The sequence below is a fragment of the Photinus pyralis genome, unplaced genomic scaffold, assembly GCF_008802855.1.
Source record: "Photinus pyralis isolate 1611_PpyrPB1 unplaced genomic scaffold, Ppyr1.3 Ppyr1.4_LG6, whole genome shotgun sequence".
NCBI lineage: Eukaryota > Metazoa > Arthropoda > Insecta > Coleoptera > Lampyridae > Photinus > Photinus pyralis.
The window spans coordinates 16,784,526-16,804,336 of NW_022170663.1; the positions used below are offsets into that span (position 1 = coordinate 16,784,526).

Below are 19,811 nucleotides of genomic sequence, written 5' to 3' on the forward strand. Positions count from 1 at the left end.
TGGTGGTGGCTCCAGGAAAGTGAGCGTCTCTTAGTACCTCAGCTGTCTCTGTGAGGTTGTCCGTATAGGAACCATCCTCTCTTCTGAGGCTAGCTGGGTTGTGGTATGAATCTTTGGTAAGGATTTTAATTAGGCGAGATACCGAGGAGGTGGATTCTATAGAGCTACAGAAATCCCTCCATGCCTCTCTCTGACGCCTTCTAATGTCCTTCTTGTATAGCCTTAGGTTTGCCTTGTAGGCTCTCCAGTCGGCTGCAGCTTTGCTCTTCCTTGCCTTATTAAACAGTTTGCCCAATCGAGTTTTCTGCTTTTCGAGCGCCCTGCACCACCAAGGATGGTTATAGGGAGTCTTGGCAGTTCTCAGAGGACACGCCTGTTCAAATGACTCCATAATAGAGTTGGTAAGGAGATCTACTACGTCCTGTATGTCGACAGGATCAGAGAGACGTCCCCCGAAGGGGTGCTCTCTAAGTTTTTCTCCAAGGAGATGTTTGTAAAGGGGAATATCCGTTACCTTGGGGTTGCGATAGCCCTTTTGAACGGTTCCTTTACAGTCAATTTCAAATGAAATTAGTCTGTGATCTGACATAGTCGCTTCAGAAGTGACTTGCCAGTTCTTTATATGATCCGAGATACTCGATGATGCCAGACTGAGATCGATTACAGTCTGGCTTCGGGAAGTTACGAACGTAGGTTCACTGCCCTGATTGAGAATCTCTAGATTAGTGCTTGTCAAATATTCGAGTAATGATTTACCCCTAGGGTTGACGTTAGCGCTCCCCCATATAGTATGGTGAGCGTTTGAGTCGCGCCCTATAATGAGGTGTTTTTCTCACAGTGTTCTATCAGTTCTACCATCTCGTTACTGGGAGGTAGGTTGACAGAATCTCCCGGGAGATAAACTGACGCTATTACTACTTGAGGTTTTCCTTGCATATGTCACAGCTTAACTGTATGGTCGTGATATCACGTCCACACAGGTGTGGCAGCAGAAGAGCTTTAAAGTGGCTAGGGACATAAATACATGTTCTAGGTTTTTCTTGCCGTGTGTCAAAGAAAACGGTTCCTTTTGTACTCCCAAGGCCAGAAACCCTTGATTTAACAACCCAGGGTTCTTGAATGAGGGCAATGTCCTGCTTTACAGTGAGGCGTCTGCCTAGGCCGCTCTACAGTGTTGCAGGTTTATTTGTATAAAATTCTCTTTCATACTTATGTACCTATGTAATCAATGTGTTTATTACTTATCCGGCGTTACTGGAATCGGACTCCAGCAGCGCCTCAATATTCGCGAACTCCTCCCAGTTCGAAATCGGCCCGGGCGAGTTGCTGACACTGGAGCACGCATCGACCACAGGTTGCCTTGGCAGCCTGGGCGGTGATTTTTCCGTAGGTTTTTGCAGTTGCTCATGAGGCGCCTGTTGGTGATGTTTTGGTGGTTGTACTAACGTACTCCCCACCACTGGTTCGGCAGGGTTACTAACCCTCACTTTCAGAGAGGAAAACCCATAACTGAGTCTTCCCCCCCTTGGCGATTAGGTTAGTCTGGTCCTCTTCCTCAATGCCGAAAACTACCAGCCTCCCTTGAGGTTGATCTTTCACGGCTGTGTGGAAGAGACACCAGCTGCCTACCTTTGCCCAGGAATTCTGCACTTCCAAGCGCCGCTTAACCGTCGCCAGGTCGTCAGGTTCCCCTGGTACCCAGATGGCAGCCTTGCGGAGCCTAGGAAGGCAGTCTTCCTGCACTACCTTTAGGTGTGCAGCCTCCCACAATTGTGGGAGGTTGCCAACCACCTCCTTCAACCACTCCAGGGAATGGTTGTTCTCGCATGAAATTCTTAAAATTTCCCCCGAGTACCTCCCCCCCCTGAACGTGGGTGCTAGTGTAGGGCCTTCTAGGGTGAACAAATGCTGGTCAAGGGCCTTGGCCAGGTGATTTTGAACCATATCCGCCTGGTTAGCCGTTAGCCTACCCAGGTGGTTATTGGTATCAATAATTGCTACTTTAAGTTGTCTCTCGGCAGCTTGCTTGTAGCTACAAATGCGGGGTGCTTCAGCCTTTGATTGGGGCTGTGGTCTGCCGATGAGATAGGTATCAGAAATGAACTAAATTATTTCCTCTTTTAAACTATATTTACCTGAGCTAGCTGGAAGTGAAAGTACGAAAAGGTAAGTTCCAAAAGTACTTCCACATAACAAGACGAAGAAATTCCAAAAAGAATTTACACCACGAATCTGAGAAAAGCTTCAACCCTTTCCAAAATACCAATGCAAATTGACACTCTTCCTTGGGTCAGAATGACCGAACCACCCTTTAATTTGTACCTTTCATGCATAATGCAATTGCAAGATCCGTTTTTTACTAAGTCACACAATGTTCTTTAAAGTGAAAGCCTTTCTACGCTAACAGCCCAGAAATTTGGTACTTGGAAGTATATTAATTTGTTCATTATCACATGAAGATTTTAAAGATCAGTGCACATATGTACCTACTTATGCAGTTTAGGCATTATTCACTTTTAGTTTATTACATTGACACCATTTATTAATTAGACGCATGCTGTAATTCGCGATCTTGAAGGCCATTTCGATGTCTATATCTAAGATAAGAAGCGTTGGATCATCTGCATAAAGGATGCACATAACATTCTGTGGTAAACGTGAAGGCCAATCGTTGATGTACGCTAGAAACAAAAGAGGCCCCAAGATTGAACCTTGCGGAACACCACTTTTATAGCAATCTTCTCGAGTTTAGATTATTTAAAGAAACGCACTGCGCCCTGTTAGTTATGTACGATGCTAATATTAAACATCTGCAGTGAGTACAGGAGTTATTTTGTTGGTAACATGTCGATGTGGGTGACCACATTGCATTGAGGGCGCTACTAGCGTTTTATATGTGACATTACGATTTATCCGATCGCATATTCTAACTTTCGGCACCACTTCCGGTCTAACCGGAAATCAATGCAACTTTTGTTTTTCAAATGCAATAATTTTTACGTTGTTTGAAAAGAGCAATCAATTTACTGTACGGCAACATAAAATATGCATATGCATATAAAAAATAGGGAAATTCGTCATTGGGAAATTTATGAAATCTAGGGTGCAGTGTGCTGTAAGGATGCACGGTGCCTGTTGCATTACATAGGGAGATCCGCGCAAAAGTAAATCTTCAAAACGAAATATTGAACAAGTTATTCGAAGTATTTTCTGTATGATATCGAACACGACATGCTAGATTTCATAGTTTTCTACATATTGATTCATGAGTTTCTCAATTTTTGTTGTATATCAATCATATGCATATTTTATGTTGTACAGATTGATTGCGCTCTTCAAATACTTTAAAAAACAAATGAATTGAATTTAACAAATATTGCATCGTAATGTAATATAAAACTATATTTGACAAATTTTTCGTATCTCACCAAATAAAGGAGATATTAGACGGACCCTCTTATCTCGAACGCACTGTATTTCCCTATTGGCCATCTCAGTTGAGCTATGATCGAGTTTGACGCGAATGTTGTTGGAGACCACCACTTCTATCTAAAAGGGTTGGTCAATTAAGTACCGTACCTGGTATAGAAGCAGATTACGAGTAGAGCGAGGGTCTTCCGTCATTAATCATCTAATATACGTATAGGTACCGAGCCCTGTGGCTTGGGAGGTTTTTTTTTAATTTTTTTCAGGTGGATGCAAGAACTGAGCTCACTTCTTGGCCTCAACATCTAACTTTATTCAAGGTAAGACTTGCCATATATGTTTCCCTATACGTGCGAAAATTTACCCGGTCAATTTAATTGTGGAAACTTGATTCAGTAATTAGTTTAGTTGCTAATCAATCATTCAGTTTGGAGTAATGTTTCAATTGTGGAGACAGTTTTTATTTTTGATTTTATATTTGAGAATAAACCAGTATTTCTAGTGGTCACTGTTATTACTACCCCCGTTTATCAATATTCATACGGGGAGAGTTAAGAGAATTTGAGTGGCGCTCAACCCCATTGGTAAGTGGTAAGAAAGGACGAAGATCATATGCCCAGAACGAACTACCTCTGTAATAGATCTCAAGCTTTTATTTTGTTTTCCAACCCTGAGCTAGTTGGCCGCTTATGCGCCGGGTTTGGGATAAAGCAGCACCAACTCTGCGTACCGCGTTATATATAAATCTACAATTTAGCTGCACGCTGCAAATTTCAAAGTGGAGCTCGACAGTATTATCTTTGACGTGCAGTAGAGGCTTAAAGCTTAAGGGCTTAGATTATTGGTTCTTGTCGAGTGTTTACGGTTTTAGTATTCGAGCACCCCGAGTGTCAAACGTTAGATATTGCTATAGCAATATATTATTTTTTCTTGTTTGTGTTTTTATCTGTTACAGATAAGGCAGAAAAACATCGTTCTGAGCTCGGAAAGGCTCTTACGACAAGAGGTCAAAGGTAATATTAACGTAACAGATTTCTAGGAAATATTTCAAAGAGAGTTTTAATGATTTTTAATAAAAGTCTGAGATTTCGAAGAGAAAAGTTTGTAAAAAAATTTTTATTTATTTATTTTTGAAAAAGATCTTTTCTAACAATATAGCCCCGCGTTTCTTGAGCTTTTCAAGGCGACGTTCTAAGGAAATTCCCTAAATAGGTTTTCATAGAAACTTCAAGAAAACACCTAGGAAGGTTTTGAAACAAATTTTTAGCAACCCCAAGCAGGTTTTAACATTTCCAAGATGAATTGCTGGGATGGCTTTGGCGGTTTCTGAGAATTTCATAAATTTTTGTTAAGGATAGGCGATAGTATATGCAAACTTAATCAAATCCGAGCACCCTCAACCCACATTCAGGTGGCGTGGTGCCCAGAATAACGAATCCTCATTGAAATAGTTCAAGAAAGGTAATGTAATTCGAATACGATTAAATCACTACATGGGGATGCATCGTGCTACATTTTAAACGGGATGAAGGTCCCCTGAGCGGTTAATCTTCTAGGCTAAGTACAAAGAGAAACATAGCAGATGAACTAATTAAGAATCGAAAGACAAAAAGTTCCTCAACATTAATTCCAAATATCAAGATATGTACTCGTATACTCAGAAATTAAAAATATTGACTTGTAGGTATGGAAGCAAAACTCCAAAATCGTTCACGTCACTCAGATTTCATAAACGTGAATTTTCAGGAGTATCTGCAAAATGAACCACTTTCCAAAATTACGGTCACGTTTTAGTAGCATTATTAATGGCCTGGTTTGAGTGACGTAATTGCATGGCAGTGACGAGCACTCCGACAGGTTGTAATTAGAATCGTATGATTGATCGTTCCGACTTTCCAGTTTTATCATTTTCCACTTGGCGCATTAGCATAAAGTACACCAAAAGTTGCGGCACGCGATCGATCGCAATCGTTTTTCTGCCTTTATACAATAGAAGCTCGACTTGGAATAATTTCTTAGTAACAGCCACAACCTCTCTTGAGATGAGAAATTTTAGACCTTCCTTCGTTTTATTGCCACACATAAAAATAAAACTTTGCAGATTAATATTATTTTCATGGAACGCTCGTAAAATATTTATGAAGTACATTGCATATGTGTACATATGAATTGAAGTAATGCGGTTTCCGATTGCTTTTCTTACATTAACAAAGGGTGAGGTAATGTTTCACACTATATTTTACGTGACTAAACCAAGAAGTCTGTTTACTACCCGTTCGTTTTAGTTTCGTGTTTTACGATTGCATGAAAGCTATACAAATACTTTTTATTTCTGTTTTTTGCAATTTTAATTTTAAAGCAAGGGAAATACAACACTTATAATGAAATAAACGTGCGTAACAAAATACCGAACCAAAGAGGCGAGTCAGGAAAAATTAATGAGGCAAAATGTATGCAGGTATTAAATACAGGTAAATTATGTTCGTCGTATATAGATTTCCGTTCCTTACCAGCAATTCTATTATCACGTTTATGCCCATATATTTAACTGCTGACCAAGAAGAAGTCGTTTTCTGTATTTTTTTTTCAAGAATTACTTACCTACTTCGTGGAAGTTATTAAACGTTATTTAAAAATTATCTTTTTTACAAGATAAGTATAGATAAAAACAAGCCATAAGCGTCAAGTACGGATCACCCCAAACAGGATAGAGCGATCAAATAGATTTGTAAAAAACAGCAATAACTACTTTTTTCGGCTTCTCAATCAAATGTTATATTATTTTTTTTCCAAAATCCAAAACAATTCGTACTTTTTCGATTAGACTTCTCAATTAAAAGTTATAGACTTAGAAACCAATTTCGAAAGAAAATTCAAAGGGCTGTAACTTTTGAACTAGTAGCCCAATCTTGGAACTGTTTGAAATTATGGATTCTACAGCCACATTCTATAAGAAAATTTTTTTTCCGGGTCGATCTGAGACAATTTTTTTTACGCGCCTCAAAAATAGGCAGTGTATTATAACCTTCCTTTTTTACCAAAAATCGACTACACCAAAATTTCTCGGGAAAACACTTTTTCTTATTAATTTTGGTGCGTAGAAATCAAAACAATTCGTACTTTTTCGTTCAGAACTCTCAATCAAAAGTTATAGAATAGAAACCACTTTCGAAAGAAAATTCAAAGGACTGTAACTTTTGAACTAGTAGCCCAATCTTAGAACTGTTTCAAATTATGGATTCTACAGGCCACATTCCATAAGAAAATTTCTTTTCCGGGTCGATCTGAGACAATTTCTTTTTCGCGGCTCAAAAAAAGGCAGTGTATAACCTTCCTTTTTTACCAAAAATCGATAGCTCCAAAATTTCTCGGAAAAACACTTTTTCTTATTAATTTTGGTGCGTAGAATCCAAAACAATTCGTACATTTTCGATCAGACTTCTCAATCAAAAGTTATAGACAAGAAACCACTTTCGAAAGAAAATTCAAAGGACTGTAACTTTTGAACTAGTAGCCCAATCTTGGAACTGTTTGAAATTATGGATTCTACAGGCCACGTCTCGTATTATTGTCGCTCGTTGTCTATATTGGTGCAGTTTATTTAGACCCCAAATTAAACTGGGCGTCTCGTGTTGATTACGTTTCCTCTAAAAGTAGCCGTAACGTAGGGGGATGCTGTATGGACAAGTAGGCTTTGGCTTACTATGGTCTAATACACATTAATTATGAAATATTTTGTTAGGAACACTCTCATCGTTAAAAATGATTACTTGGTTTTCAACGCCGAGCTCTTCGTGCTATTGGAGGAACGCCTTTTAGCGCAGATATTAGGAGTAAATTCAGTTCCTTGAATATATGTATACTTACGTTACCATGATTTAATGGACCATATTAAAATTGACGAAGAATATCCAATTTCTAAAGGTACTTGATTAAACTCATTGACCTCCTTGGTCTCACGCAAAAATAAATTTAATTTTATTTAAAATAAAGTGCCCCCTCCTCCCAGACCCTTCAAAACTATGGTTTACGTGAGTATTTTGATTTATTTAAAAGGAAAGAGGTGAAAAGTACTAGATATGCGCCACTGAATATACGTAAAAGGTAATCAAAGCTCACTCTCTCACGTGGAATGTAAACGGGTTTCAGAGGAGCGAAGCACACATACAACCGTACATGCGGCGATTCATTCGTAAATGACTTGGGCTTACAAATAAGTAAGATTATAAAGATATAGATAAACAAAACCGATAACAGGTAACCTGTCCACATGCATATACATACATACATACAGTGGTATTTATTAACAAGTAGACTTCCGTGTATCGTTTTCCCCTATGTCTACTTTTGAAAGACAAAATCTCTTCTGAATGGCTCCTAATTTTATGCATTTAAAATAACTTCTTAAAACAAATAAAGATCTGGAGGTCGAGGTCGTATTAATTAATTTGAATATTGTTGGTTTGGCTTCACAGAAAATAAATCTTTTATGCTCCTTAAACTCTTACCGGCACTATATTAATTCACAATATTAACTTTTTCTTCAGTTTAATACATTGCACACGAAGAGAATAAAAATAGTGAAGCAGAAGGAACAATATTCAAATTAATTAACATGATAGCCAGATATTTATTTTGGTTGCATAATTAGGCGCTCTTCAGAAGAGATTTAAGTAGACATACGGAAAAACGTCTACTTCTTAATAAAAATCACTTGGGAACGAAATGTGATATCGCCATGAGGTTTTGACCAAACATATCACCACCGAGACACATTGGACCGTTGATTTTCATTTGTTTTTCGCTCCACTTTATCTCCACCGTACATTGTGGGAGACATCTTATCTTTGAATTCCGTGTAAAGTTCTGGTTTCTTTGGAGTGGCCGAAAAACGAATAGTCTGAGATCAATCGCAAAAAGGATCTTTCTTGATCTGGAACGACTTGTCTGAAAGCGGCCGGTAAACAACATTTCAGATTTTATTCTGTAGAATCCAAAACGATCAGAATTTTCAAGATAGGACGACTACAGCAAACGTTATGGGCAAAAAAAACAATTTCTAAAGCTAAAGGACAGAGGTTTCTATTGATATAATGAAAATTCTGGGCATTTTGAATTCTACAGGCTATAGGTTTTTTCGGTGAAATAGCAAAGAGTCGAAGAACGACACTAATCTGAAATCGGCAGGGGTAGAGACTTTGCTCCACACTTAGAAATCTGACTGCAAAAAAATTTAGATGCAAATTTAGAGCTACCGTTACAACCTAACTGTGATACTTTGATGATTTTAATCTACTGAAGGGTCTGTTTGTAAAAATCAAATATGTCAAAGCATAATATAATGATTTCGATTATATAATGTTACAAGTTTTCTTTGTGTCTGTAATTTACATTATAGTACGAAGGGTTAAAGTGTAAAATCCCAACAATGCCAAAGTACGAAACGTAATTAGGTTATTATCGTTTAGGATCGTGCGTTGGTTAAACAACGATAATGAACCAAACATCAGGCTCAACTTTCGGAATTTCACATCCCTAATTTTCACCCTTAAAATCCATATTTCAATCCCATTGTCACGTTCACCCTATAAATCAGACGGCAAATATTTATCCACGTATTACTTTACACTATCGTACAGAATTTGCAAAAATGCGAGCGCTGTAGAGGATAATTTCAAACGTAGTTTTACACATTATAATCCCTTAGAATGGGCAAACAGGACTCTTCCAGAAAATAGAGAAACAAGGATACATCGGTCGACTTATTCCCAGTTCAGAGCGTTTAAACCCGTTTCCATTATGTTAGTCCTCTCTGTACAAATCTCACCCCGCAAACGCGTGACAGCTTTTCTCTGCATTGGGGCATTCTTGTAGGGAGAGTTCATCAAAAGCAGGACTCTATAGAGGTACAGCTGACGTTACAATTAACACGCGCCGCGGCTCTTGTTTTACACATAAGCCGCTCAACTATTCTTCCCGCGGTGAGCTTTAATAACCTTAATAGGTTTGCTCTACTTTTCTCTTTCTCTTGTTCAAGATTATTAATGCACGCATGACTACCTCCTACCCATTCGCACTTTCTAAACGTTATAAATGAATTTAACGTGGGGCGTCGCGAAGAAAGCATTGTATCCATTCATACTTTGCATAACTGTGCCCCTTTACCAAGTTCAATCCATTTAACTCTTGTCAAACTTTGCGCGAGAGTTTCGAGGAACGTTTCTCATTTAGGAAGTCCTCGACAGGTTTGCGATCGAATTCAAATTAATTCCAAATATTTTCAATGTACCTAATGAGAAGGAATTCCGCAGCAATCTTAACCCCTTACGCTGTTAATGAGCGTTGCACAAATGCAATTGCCGTGAACGCCATTAATTTCGAGCTTTTATTTTCAATTTTATTACGTAAGCGTAATGGAAACGTGCTACCGGTGTCAATAAACCACGGGACATTTAAGCTGCGATCGCCATCTCGAAAAAATAGAGGAACTAAACATGTTAGGCCGGTAGTTTATTGAAAAACAATTAAACGCTTGGCTCATTGTACGAGGCGTTTGTTGAATACCACGAAATCCAAATCTAGTTTGAGGTAGAAAAAAACTTTCGAAATCCATAAATTCGTCTTTGGTGAAGTTGTAGATGGGGCTTTAACGTAGTTTTACAGGATTTTGCTAAAAAAATGTATGAGCATAGCAAATGACTCGAGATTGAAAAGGATTCAGATTTGTTACTGAAGTTAAAGGTGCATCCATCTACGTATAATGCTTGTATTTATAATACAATGGTATAATCCTAAATAAATTTCAGAACTATTGGTTTTTGATTTAAAAATAGGTTAGGCGGCATAACTTTTACTCGACCCTGTATACTTATTTTTAAAACGGCACATTTTTTTAAATTATAGTATTAGACTACGTCTATTTGCCACAGAACTATTATTGAATAGCGCGCATTGATGTTAAATTTCTATTTTGGATCAAACTAAAATTGTATTAAAATACCGTAAACTTCTTTATATGAATAAGACAAAAGAGTAGGGACACTAATGGAGAGAGGAATATTAATATCAATTAGCTCTTGATATAGAAGAGAGGTGGGATCTGCATTTAACTTGCAATTTAAGATTATATGGTTTAGATCTCCAATACTTTCATTATCACAAGTACAAAGGAGGGAATCAATTATACCAATCCTATGAAGATGAGCTCGAAAACGGCCATGATTGAGTTTTAAACGTGTAAAAATGGGATGAGTTTTCTTATAACTGAAGGTAAAGTGTAGAATGGTTTTTGGTAGGGACGAGTGAATACTGAAACACTGACTTTTTGAGTTATTTGCAATTTCTTTGTAAAGAGATTTCCAAGAGTTTCTTGTATTACTTTTGAAAACATTAATTAAATCGCTTAAATCGCAGACCTGTGTTATCTGTTCCAGATTGCAAGAATTTTTAGCAGCTCTATCCACTACTTCATTTCCTGTAACTCCGCAATGCGCCTTGGTCCAGATCAGGGCAATTGTTTTACTATCTTTTTTTAAAGGAATAATAAGTTTTTTAATATGTAATAATAACGTATTTTTGGGATGATTTGTGGATAGCTTGTAATACCGATCTCGAATCTGAAATGATTGCTATATTGTAACACGAATTAGTAATACACCAGTTCAGAGCTTTATTAATGACAAAAGCTTCAGCAGTAAAGATAGAGCAAAATTCCGATATTCTGTAACTTTCAATATAATTTATGTTTATAAAAAAAAACGGAGCCAGTGCCTCCGTCATTCTTTGACCCATCTGTGTATATTGTGGTCAGCTTTTCTCCAAGATTACTAAGTACAGATATAAGCATGATATTAGTTAGAATAGGGTTATCAGAATAATTATAGGGAATATGGTTTTTGGTGTGTCTATAACGACTTCCAAATTGAATTCATATAAAGGGAGTTTAGCGTGCTGTAATATTGGGTTTTGGTACGGGTTTGTATCAATAAGAGAGTTTGCTAATGGTGGAGAATTTTCAATTCTCCAGTAAGGGTTTGTCAAATTTTCGTTACAAACTAGGTATATTTTATTGACCATAAATGCATTAAAAGTCCTGTATTTAATTAAATATTTGTTAGCTAAGTACTGTCTACGTAAGATATAGAAGCGTTTCCTGTGCTTCTGCTAATACTGCTTGATTTGGTGAAGACATCATGGCGCCTAGACATATTTTTATGGCTTTGTATTGTATCCGATCCACAGTTAATAACTTAGAATTTGAGGCTGAACCGTATAAGAACACCCATAATCCAGTATGGAGCGAATATACGTATAAAACATCAAGAAAATATGCTGATCTGCGCCCCAAGATTTTTTTGACGCAAAAGGAAGAATATTAAATCCTTTGTCGCATCTTTGTTTAATGTTTTTTATGTGACTGCTCCATAGGAGTTTCTTATCGATAATTATACCTAGGTATTTATATTCGTCGACTATAGGGAAAGTATAACCCAGGGTATATCCACTTATGGAAACTTTTCCAGCAGTTAGCAGCCTATGTCTTGTCAGACACATTATAGCTGTTTTTCTTGTGAAATACTAAATCCCATTTCGTTGATCCAGTCTTTCAAGCAATTAAACATACGTTTCAAGTCTATTAAACAGCTGTCATACGAATCGTGGGTGGTATAAACATACATCATCAGCGTACTGAACAATTTTGGTATTGTCGTCCACCAAACCATGCAGATCTGCAGTATAAATATTAAAGAGGAGTGGGCTCAATATTGAGCCTTGTGGGAGACCGTTATAGAGAATTCTAGGACCGTGCATTATTATAAGTGTTATAGCCTACATTTTATCATTCTTTCGAAGGTTTTCGTAACGCATGACATTAATATTTGGGTTGTTATGTGCACTTAATATATGGGAACCAATAGACTTGGTGCACTTGCTACGTAGGTGGACCTGAATGGAAAACGCCCGGGAGGCAGCGAGAGACACGCTGCTGCGAGAGACACGCTGCTGTGAGGGAGGGGGAGGGGATAAGCTTTTCTTACGCCGCGCGTGCTGTTGGTCGTCACAACTGCTAAATTGTAACTACTAGGGCAAGTGTGGTATCATTTTCGCATAAATAAAAGATGGCCAATCATTTTCTGAAACAAAAAAAGCATCTTTACGGACAAAAAATCGAATTACGGTCAAAAATCTAGAATTTTATTTACAAAAAAATTCTTCAAATGCCCATAAACTTTGAACTAGCGCCGATATCGCCTACAAAAAAATATAATTAAAAATCCAAATTCATACGTATTTTAAAAATATAAGCTTCCTTGGAACAGTATAATAAAAGATGCGTTTAAAAAAATATTAAACACAGCGCGGCAGAGCCGTAAAAAGTCTTAGAAGAATAAGAACAACGAAAAGGACTTCTATATGTTGATAGGGTCCTGTAACTAGTAAGAATAGTTTTCTTTATATAGAATAGAGCACATTGTTAATGTTTTTACAATAAAAGATATTGTATGTACCTTATTGTTTATGTATTTATTATATAGTCATGTTTCAATGTAGTCTATTGTCTATTATGAGCATTTTCCCTCGCAGTCGCATAATTACGTGCACGCTGAAATCATCTGCACCTCTGGGCACCGCACATCTTTTTGCATTTACACCGGATCATTTCTATGCATGCATTGGCAGCTACTGGCAAGTCTGTCCATTTAGGTTGCCAGCCAGTCCGTGACATCTGACCCCATACATGGACAGCTTGGAACACTGCCCGAAGAAAATGCTGATGTAGAGCAGCTTTCCTCGGAGGTATGTTCTCCAATTGGCGCTCTTTTTTTGTGAATAGATGCTGTCGGGCATCGTTTACTCAAGTAAGTAAACTGGATATGAAACAAAAAGGAAAAATATTCACTACTATATTGTTTTATTTACTAGTTTCATGAGGGGCATATCACCTGTCATATAAAATGACGACAAACTTTTCAATTACAGCCAAAGCCTCGCCGATCCTTCCCTCATATGCTGCCAGAACAATATAAAACATATTTTTTATAGGGCTACAAAAAGCGAAAGTCCTACCCCTATTCCACGCATTCACGGGATGTGACACTGTCTCCAGTTTTAACGGGAAAGGAAAGCCATGGAGGCATGGAACGCATTTCTCCATGCCACAGAAGGGTTTCTGGCAGCATATATGAGGGAAGGATCGGCGAAGCTTTGGCTGTAATTGAAAAGTTTGTCGTAATTTTATATGACAGGTGATATGCACCTCATGAAACTAGTAAATAAAACAATTAAATGCCGCACTTACAAAGAAGTAGCCAAAAAAAAACTAACGATATTCTCCTTCCTATTGGAGCCAAAAATTACATATGGGCGGCGGCAATTAAAATCCCATGCGTTTTCATTAACGCCTTATTAACGTGCACTCGATCACAGCTTGAAAACAAAAGAGAAAAATAAATGTTGATCATCGATAACGACTTTGTAATGAAGAAAATAGTTCGTTACTTGAACGATTTGAATGCTTAACATTTATCATATTTTTAAAAAGAACATAAAAGTATTTCTTTAAATTACTAAAAATTTTACCCGTTAAACTGGACCTCTTTTTAACACATTTAATCCCGAAATAAACGCATTTAAATTTAAAGAACAAGTGACCCTTGGAAAAGAAAACAATTGAATTAAACATTAATAACGGCCGCCTAGATGTTCAAAATGCGGCCCATCATTTTCAATGCACTTCGCAAGTCTGCCCAGTAGATAAAAGGGAAATTTCAATTTCGGCCCTCGAAATATTTTCAATAGCTGTTCTTAATTCTTTCCTCTATGTTTTTTCCCTGGTTGTAGGTCCGGTTGCAAAAACGACATTTTTGATTCTTCCCCACAGAAAGCTCAGCTATCATATCAGATACCACTTTTTATTAGATAAAAGCCGGAGAAAATTAAAATTGTGTCGGTTGCGTCCCTTAGTGGGTATGTTACATACTCGAACATAATTTCCAGCAATTTCTACTTCTGTTACTTAATTTTTTACAAGAAAGACTCATATTTGGCTACCCGATACAAGCAGGAATCCTGAAACAGAGTCAGCAGAACACCAAACTTGAAGATGAACCACAATTTATGCTTTCTCTTTCTCTTCTCTAAGCGTCGCTATAGCTACGTTTGCGTCCTAACTATTTACTGGCGAAAGTTCGAAACATTTACCACCTCTTAGAAATCATATTTAATGCACTTCAGTGGGATACGTCTGAACAGTTTACTATTGAGGACGGTGTCACGAAGCTATTGATGAAAACGGGTCTTTTGTTAAGGTTCACAATCGTGCTTCTACCTATCGTTGTTTGTATGCTATTTATGATATAAGTACTAATGTAATTAATGGCCTTTATGTAGATTGCTAGTAAAAAAATACGCTATAAAAGCTTTATTTGTTGTTATTCTTTAAAGGCATCAGCAAGACGTAATTTGTCGAATTCGCCCAATGCTAAGGGTTGGATAAAAATGCGTTCAATAATGAAAGGGTTTAGTTGTGTGTAACATTTAAGCTGAACTAATCATTTACAACAAAAAGGTCCTTTTGTTGTCACCCCATATTGTCAACTATTGAATATTCATTTTGCAATTATAATCCTCCTGCAGCTGATAGGACAATACCAGGCTCGAACGGAGTTTAGCGTTACTTAGAGAGCGGGGTGGTGGAGGGTAGGTGCAGTGTACAAGACAATTTAATAGGATAATCCCCAATATTCCTTCCTTAATAATCTCCATAACGTGCCTCGGAATATTACCATATATGAAAATGTATGTGTTTGGGGAGATCAATCAAGTCACACGTTGAATTAAATCAATGGCGTATTCAAATTTGGACATTGATATAAATTTTTCAATTTGGTGTATTTATACGCAGACAAATTCCACCATATTATACCTACAATTCAACCATAACTTTAGTTGCCCATCTTTCATAGTGTAACAAAAATGGATTTGTGGCCTTAAACAACATACGTACGTAGAAAACTACAGGAAAAGAAAGAGATTTGGCGAAAGTGGTTACGTAGGCATATTCCCAGTTTTTAGTAAAAGTAATAGATCGCCTTAAAACATTTAAGAGATTCCGTATCATGAGTATAAAAATACACTTACAATAAATCTCTAAAGCGGCAGAGGCAGAGCAGATGATCTCGGTGTGTCATTGGATTTGACCCATTTTCAATAAGCTTGTTACATATGGAATATAGGTCAACTGTGCAAAGTTTGAACTAAATCGGCCCAAACTGTTGGCAGTTATCGTGTTCACGGACAGACGGACACTATGGACTCCCCTATAAATCTTGCATCGCTCGCTGCTCCTTAATACTGGGCTGTCATGTCATTTTTTGAGCCATTGAACAGCGATTATTTTTAGTCCGTTAAGTTTGAATTATTTAGTAATTCAAAATTATTTTAGGTTCTACGACACCCCTCACTTTTTGTTGCTAGGCGAGGAGCGATAACACAGCCCCAAAAGAAGAAATTCGAATTCCGAACTGAAGAAAAGAAAGAAAGCTTGGGCATTTCAACCACAACAAATGACCGAGGTAACCACATCGAGTGGCGGTACCTCCGGCAAGAGGAAGGCCCCAAAGGTAACATGAGGCAGGGAAGTATGCACGCCAAAATTGAACAGAAGAGGCTGAACCAGACAATTCCAGCTGCAAAATAGAAGGAACGCACAAACCCCAAGCAGCGCGGTTGTATTCCACAAACGACTAAACTAATCATTGAAAGATGCTCGTATACAAGATTAGATTTACATTATTTTGTTCCAGGGTCCTCTTAAATTGAGTTTGCAAGATCCCTAACAATCATACTGTAACCTAAATTTAATTACGTGTATTGTTTATTACAACAATTAATTATTAATACCCGTCTTAAAATGAATTGATTTATAACAGTTAAAATAAAATTATTGCTCACGAATACACAATTTATAACAGCGCAAACTATTTATTACTTCGGCTGTCAGGACAGTTTCAATCCGCTCAAATAGCAAAGTCGAGTTCTCCCGAATGTTGTCGAACATTCTAGAAACAAAATACGTCATATTTTCCGGAAGGAACGTTACATCCGACTTCGTTCCCTATCGCCGATGACTAATCTTCATGGCGCCTCGATGTCTACGGGATTTCTGGAAAATTCGCTACATTACGAATCTTCTGAGAACCCCTGCAAAGTTCCCTTTCTAGTCTCAAGATGTTTAAGGGTTCTTCCTACCTACACCTACACAGTTTTCAACTCTCTTCTCCCAAAATGGAACATCTCCGCACTTCCCAGGTGCAAATCCTACATTTCAATTTTCACTTCATTTGACTTTCAAAACGTCAATTACGTAATTGAATGAAAAATTTACGCTATACTTGGTCAAATTCACTCCTCTTTACAAAAAGAACAAAATGTTGTATTACGAAGAGCGTATCCAAAATCAATAAAGTTTACATACCTACCTTAGTCTCTATGGAAGATTCCACTCTTCATCCAAAAAGACGAAATGACTTCCTACGGAACGAGATGATACGAATACTCAGCAATGACAAATCCTCTGGGGGACAGTATCACATGAAGCTGGTTTGTTCTTTCCATGTCCCTAAACGTGTTCTTTTCACAATATGAATTGAACTTATTTTTACCACCCGCACGTTAATAAGGGAGATATTACATTCGGGTAAAAATGGCCCCCACTTTTTTGACAGAAATACACGGTTTCACGCACCAATTAAACAAAATGATGTCGGTCGGTCTGTCGGTACTCTCATGTCCGGCTAAACGGCTGAACCGATTTCAACCAAATTTGGTACACATATATTCATATCTGCGGTAGCCACAGCAAATTTTTTTATTGTGAATTTTCTTAATTATTGCAGTACTTAAATTAGAAAAATTGCAAATAAAAGTAAGCTCGATTATCTCCATTGATAGAAAGTACGGCTGATGCTGAACTTTCACCTAAATATATTGTCAGTTTTTCTATTTCCAAATATAATTTTCATGCCCACACATCGCTTTAAATTTTAATATTAATTATCTTGCTAGTATAACAGAAGTGGACAGTATTGTAAATTTTATAAGAAGGAAAACTTAAAATGAACTTCAGAGGAACTTAGAAGTACTTTTGTTATTGAAAGGTGAGAAAAGGAACTTGCAGGAAACTGGAGAGAATTTTGAGGACCTTAAGGGTTCCTATCCTCAGAGCTCAGAGAAGCTTGAGAAAAATATAGATTTTTGAAGAGAACCTGTAAAGGGTTTGAGAAAAATTTGACGGAAATTTGATAGGAATTCGGAGAGATGTTAATGAACCTTAAAAAAATTTAAGGAGGAACTTGAGAGGAACAATGGATTTCAGGGATACATTGTTTCGAGAAAATCTGTAAGTAATAATTTTGTATGCTGGACACGACAATTACGTCGCTCGAAAATAGATTTAGAAACCGTATGAAATTTTTCCAGAGTATATCTGTTCCTCCCCAATGAATTTTCAAAAATTTCAAAAACCATTTAATCGAATTTTTTTCTTCATGAATGTAGAATATTGCACACAGACCACTACGAAACAATTTTGAAGACGTAGGTATGCTAGCAAGTAGGAAGCACAGCAAAATTCAATAAATAGATGTAATGCTAATTCTGATTTCGGATTCTGAGGTCTCTACAATTAAAACCAAACTGTAATTTTTATAAACATTGCATAGTTGGCCTGTAGAGTACAAAGTGTGCAAAGAGTTTCAATGAAGTCTCCAAAGAAATATTTGTTTCCAAATAAATCAACGGTTCAAAGAGTTTCGTGTAGGAGTTACGTCCTAAAGTTACCAAAATTTGCGTTTCGTCTTAAATTTGTTTCATAGCAAACATAATGTGTAAGAAGAATGAATTAACAACTTTTTCTCAGGGTTTGGATATGTTTTTTTCTGAATTTGCAAAAAATTCCTCCTTAACGATGGTATACCCTTAAACAAGAATTGAAACAAATTCTGATCTCAAGCAAATTTGGTATGGGAGCTTTATACTACATTAAAAAAAAATTCATTCCCTTTCAGTAGAGCCTCGGAAGTATTTGCATTATATTTTGCGTTTTTTGAGTATGCTTTTTCATTGATTGATGGACAAGAGGTGTTGAAAAAAATGGACAACGTGGGGATCAGTAGTAGTGTCCTAAATGGCTATATACTTAGTGTCGTCAAATTTTAAGGAGTGATTTTCGGAATTTTAATTGCGTCTGACACATTTTTCGGTGCTTAACCACAATTTACAATTGCGACCCCTAAGGAACTATACGGTGAAATCATCATCGCGGCATCAAAGCAGGACAAAACCCCGCGTTAGCTCAAACGACAGTATAACGTAATGCCGTTCGCCTCGCCCACCTTTTTGGGCAGACAAGCCTAAGGTTTTGCCCAAGTTGAAGTTCAGTTGCCTATGAGCAATATACCTGGTAGCTATCATCACCTACAGGCAATTGAAAGCAGCATTGATGGGCCGCACAGGATCAACCCAACTACAATCTTTTCCAGTGGTTCTTCTTGGAATGCGGAGTGCATTCAAGGATTGTCCCCAAACATCCTTCTCGGAACTGGTGTGTTGGAGAAACCTTCTCGGAGAAATGATCAGCTCTCTCCTAGTCACCAGGAGGTACCTGGTCAGATAACAGTCTTTACCGATAACCTTCGACAAATTATGTCACGCATTTGTCCAACGCCGCCTCTCACCACACTAAATCGTCCGTTTTTCTGTTTGGAGACCTGGCGACTTGCTCGCATGTTTTCCTGAAAGACGATACAGTTCGCGCGGCGCTTCGGAACGTCCATACACTGGTCGATCGTCTTCTGCCATATTAGAAATTAACTAATATAGGTAATTCAGAATAAGTATGTTCAGTAGGAGGAGTTGTTTGGATTCATTCAATAGATCTTGCTGCTTGATAAGAAAATAAAGTCTTCTTTTTTGCCTGCACCTACGGTAGTTCCTCCGGCCCCCGAATATTAACACACGTTCCGGCCTACAGTTACGCTTTCAAAGGAATATAAAGTTTACTCACTCCCCAGAGGGGTGATGTGGCGAGATGAAAATTTAAATAGAGAGCGCTGAAAAGGAGGCCATGGCAACGGAAAAAAGAAAAGTTTTCGGACCCAGGTTTTGGGAGAATAATTTTTTTATGGATAAACATGTTTTATATTGCAAATAATATCTTGCTCGGCTAATGTTTTTAATACTTTTACCCATACAGGCATACACCCGCCTTAGGTAACAATACAAACCGAAAACCGAGATTTGCGAACACCACGCAATGAGTAGAAGCACAGGTCTTCCGAAACTGAAAACTTATAGATTTACTCATACTCCTCGCAGATTAAAAA

The 19,811-nt window shown here is 37.6% G+C and overlaps 1 protein-coding gene across 1 annotated transcript; it reads left to right on the forward strand.

The window, feature by feature from the left end:
* The first annotated feature begins 7,448 nt into the window (after positions 1–7,448).
* Positions 7,449–16,299, forward strand: LOC116174512. The gene is made up of 3 exons (XM_031492447.1): positions 7,449–7,457; positions 13,132–13,224; positions 15,872–16,299. The coding sequence occupies exons 1-3, from the start codon at positions 7,449–7,451 to the stop codon at positions 16,124–16,126; spliced, it is 357 nt and encodes a 118-aa protein (XP_031348307.1). The 3' UTR covers positions 16,127–16,299.
* Positions 16,300–19,811: the final 3,512 nt, after the last annotated feature.

What these genes read in the sequence shown, in the direction of transcription:
- LOC116174512 (XM_031492447.1), top strand. An exon ending in TAGAGCAGCTTTCCTCGGAG is followed by an intron (nt 13,225 to 15,871) that starts GTATGTTCTCCA and finishes AAATTATTTTAG; the next exon opens with GTTCTACGACACCCCTCACT.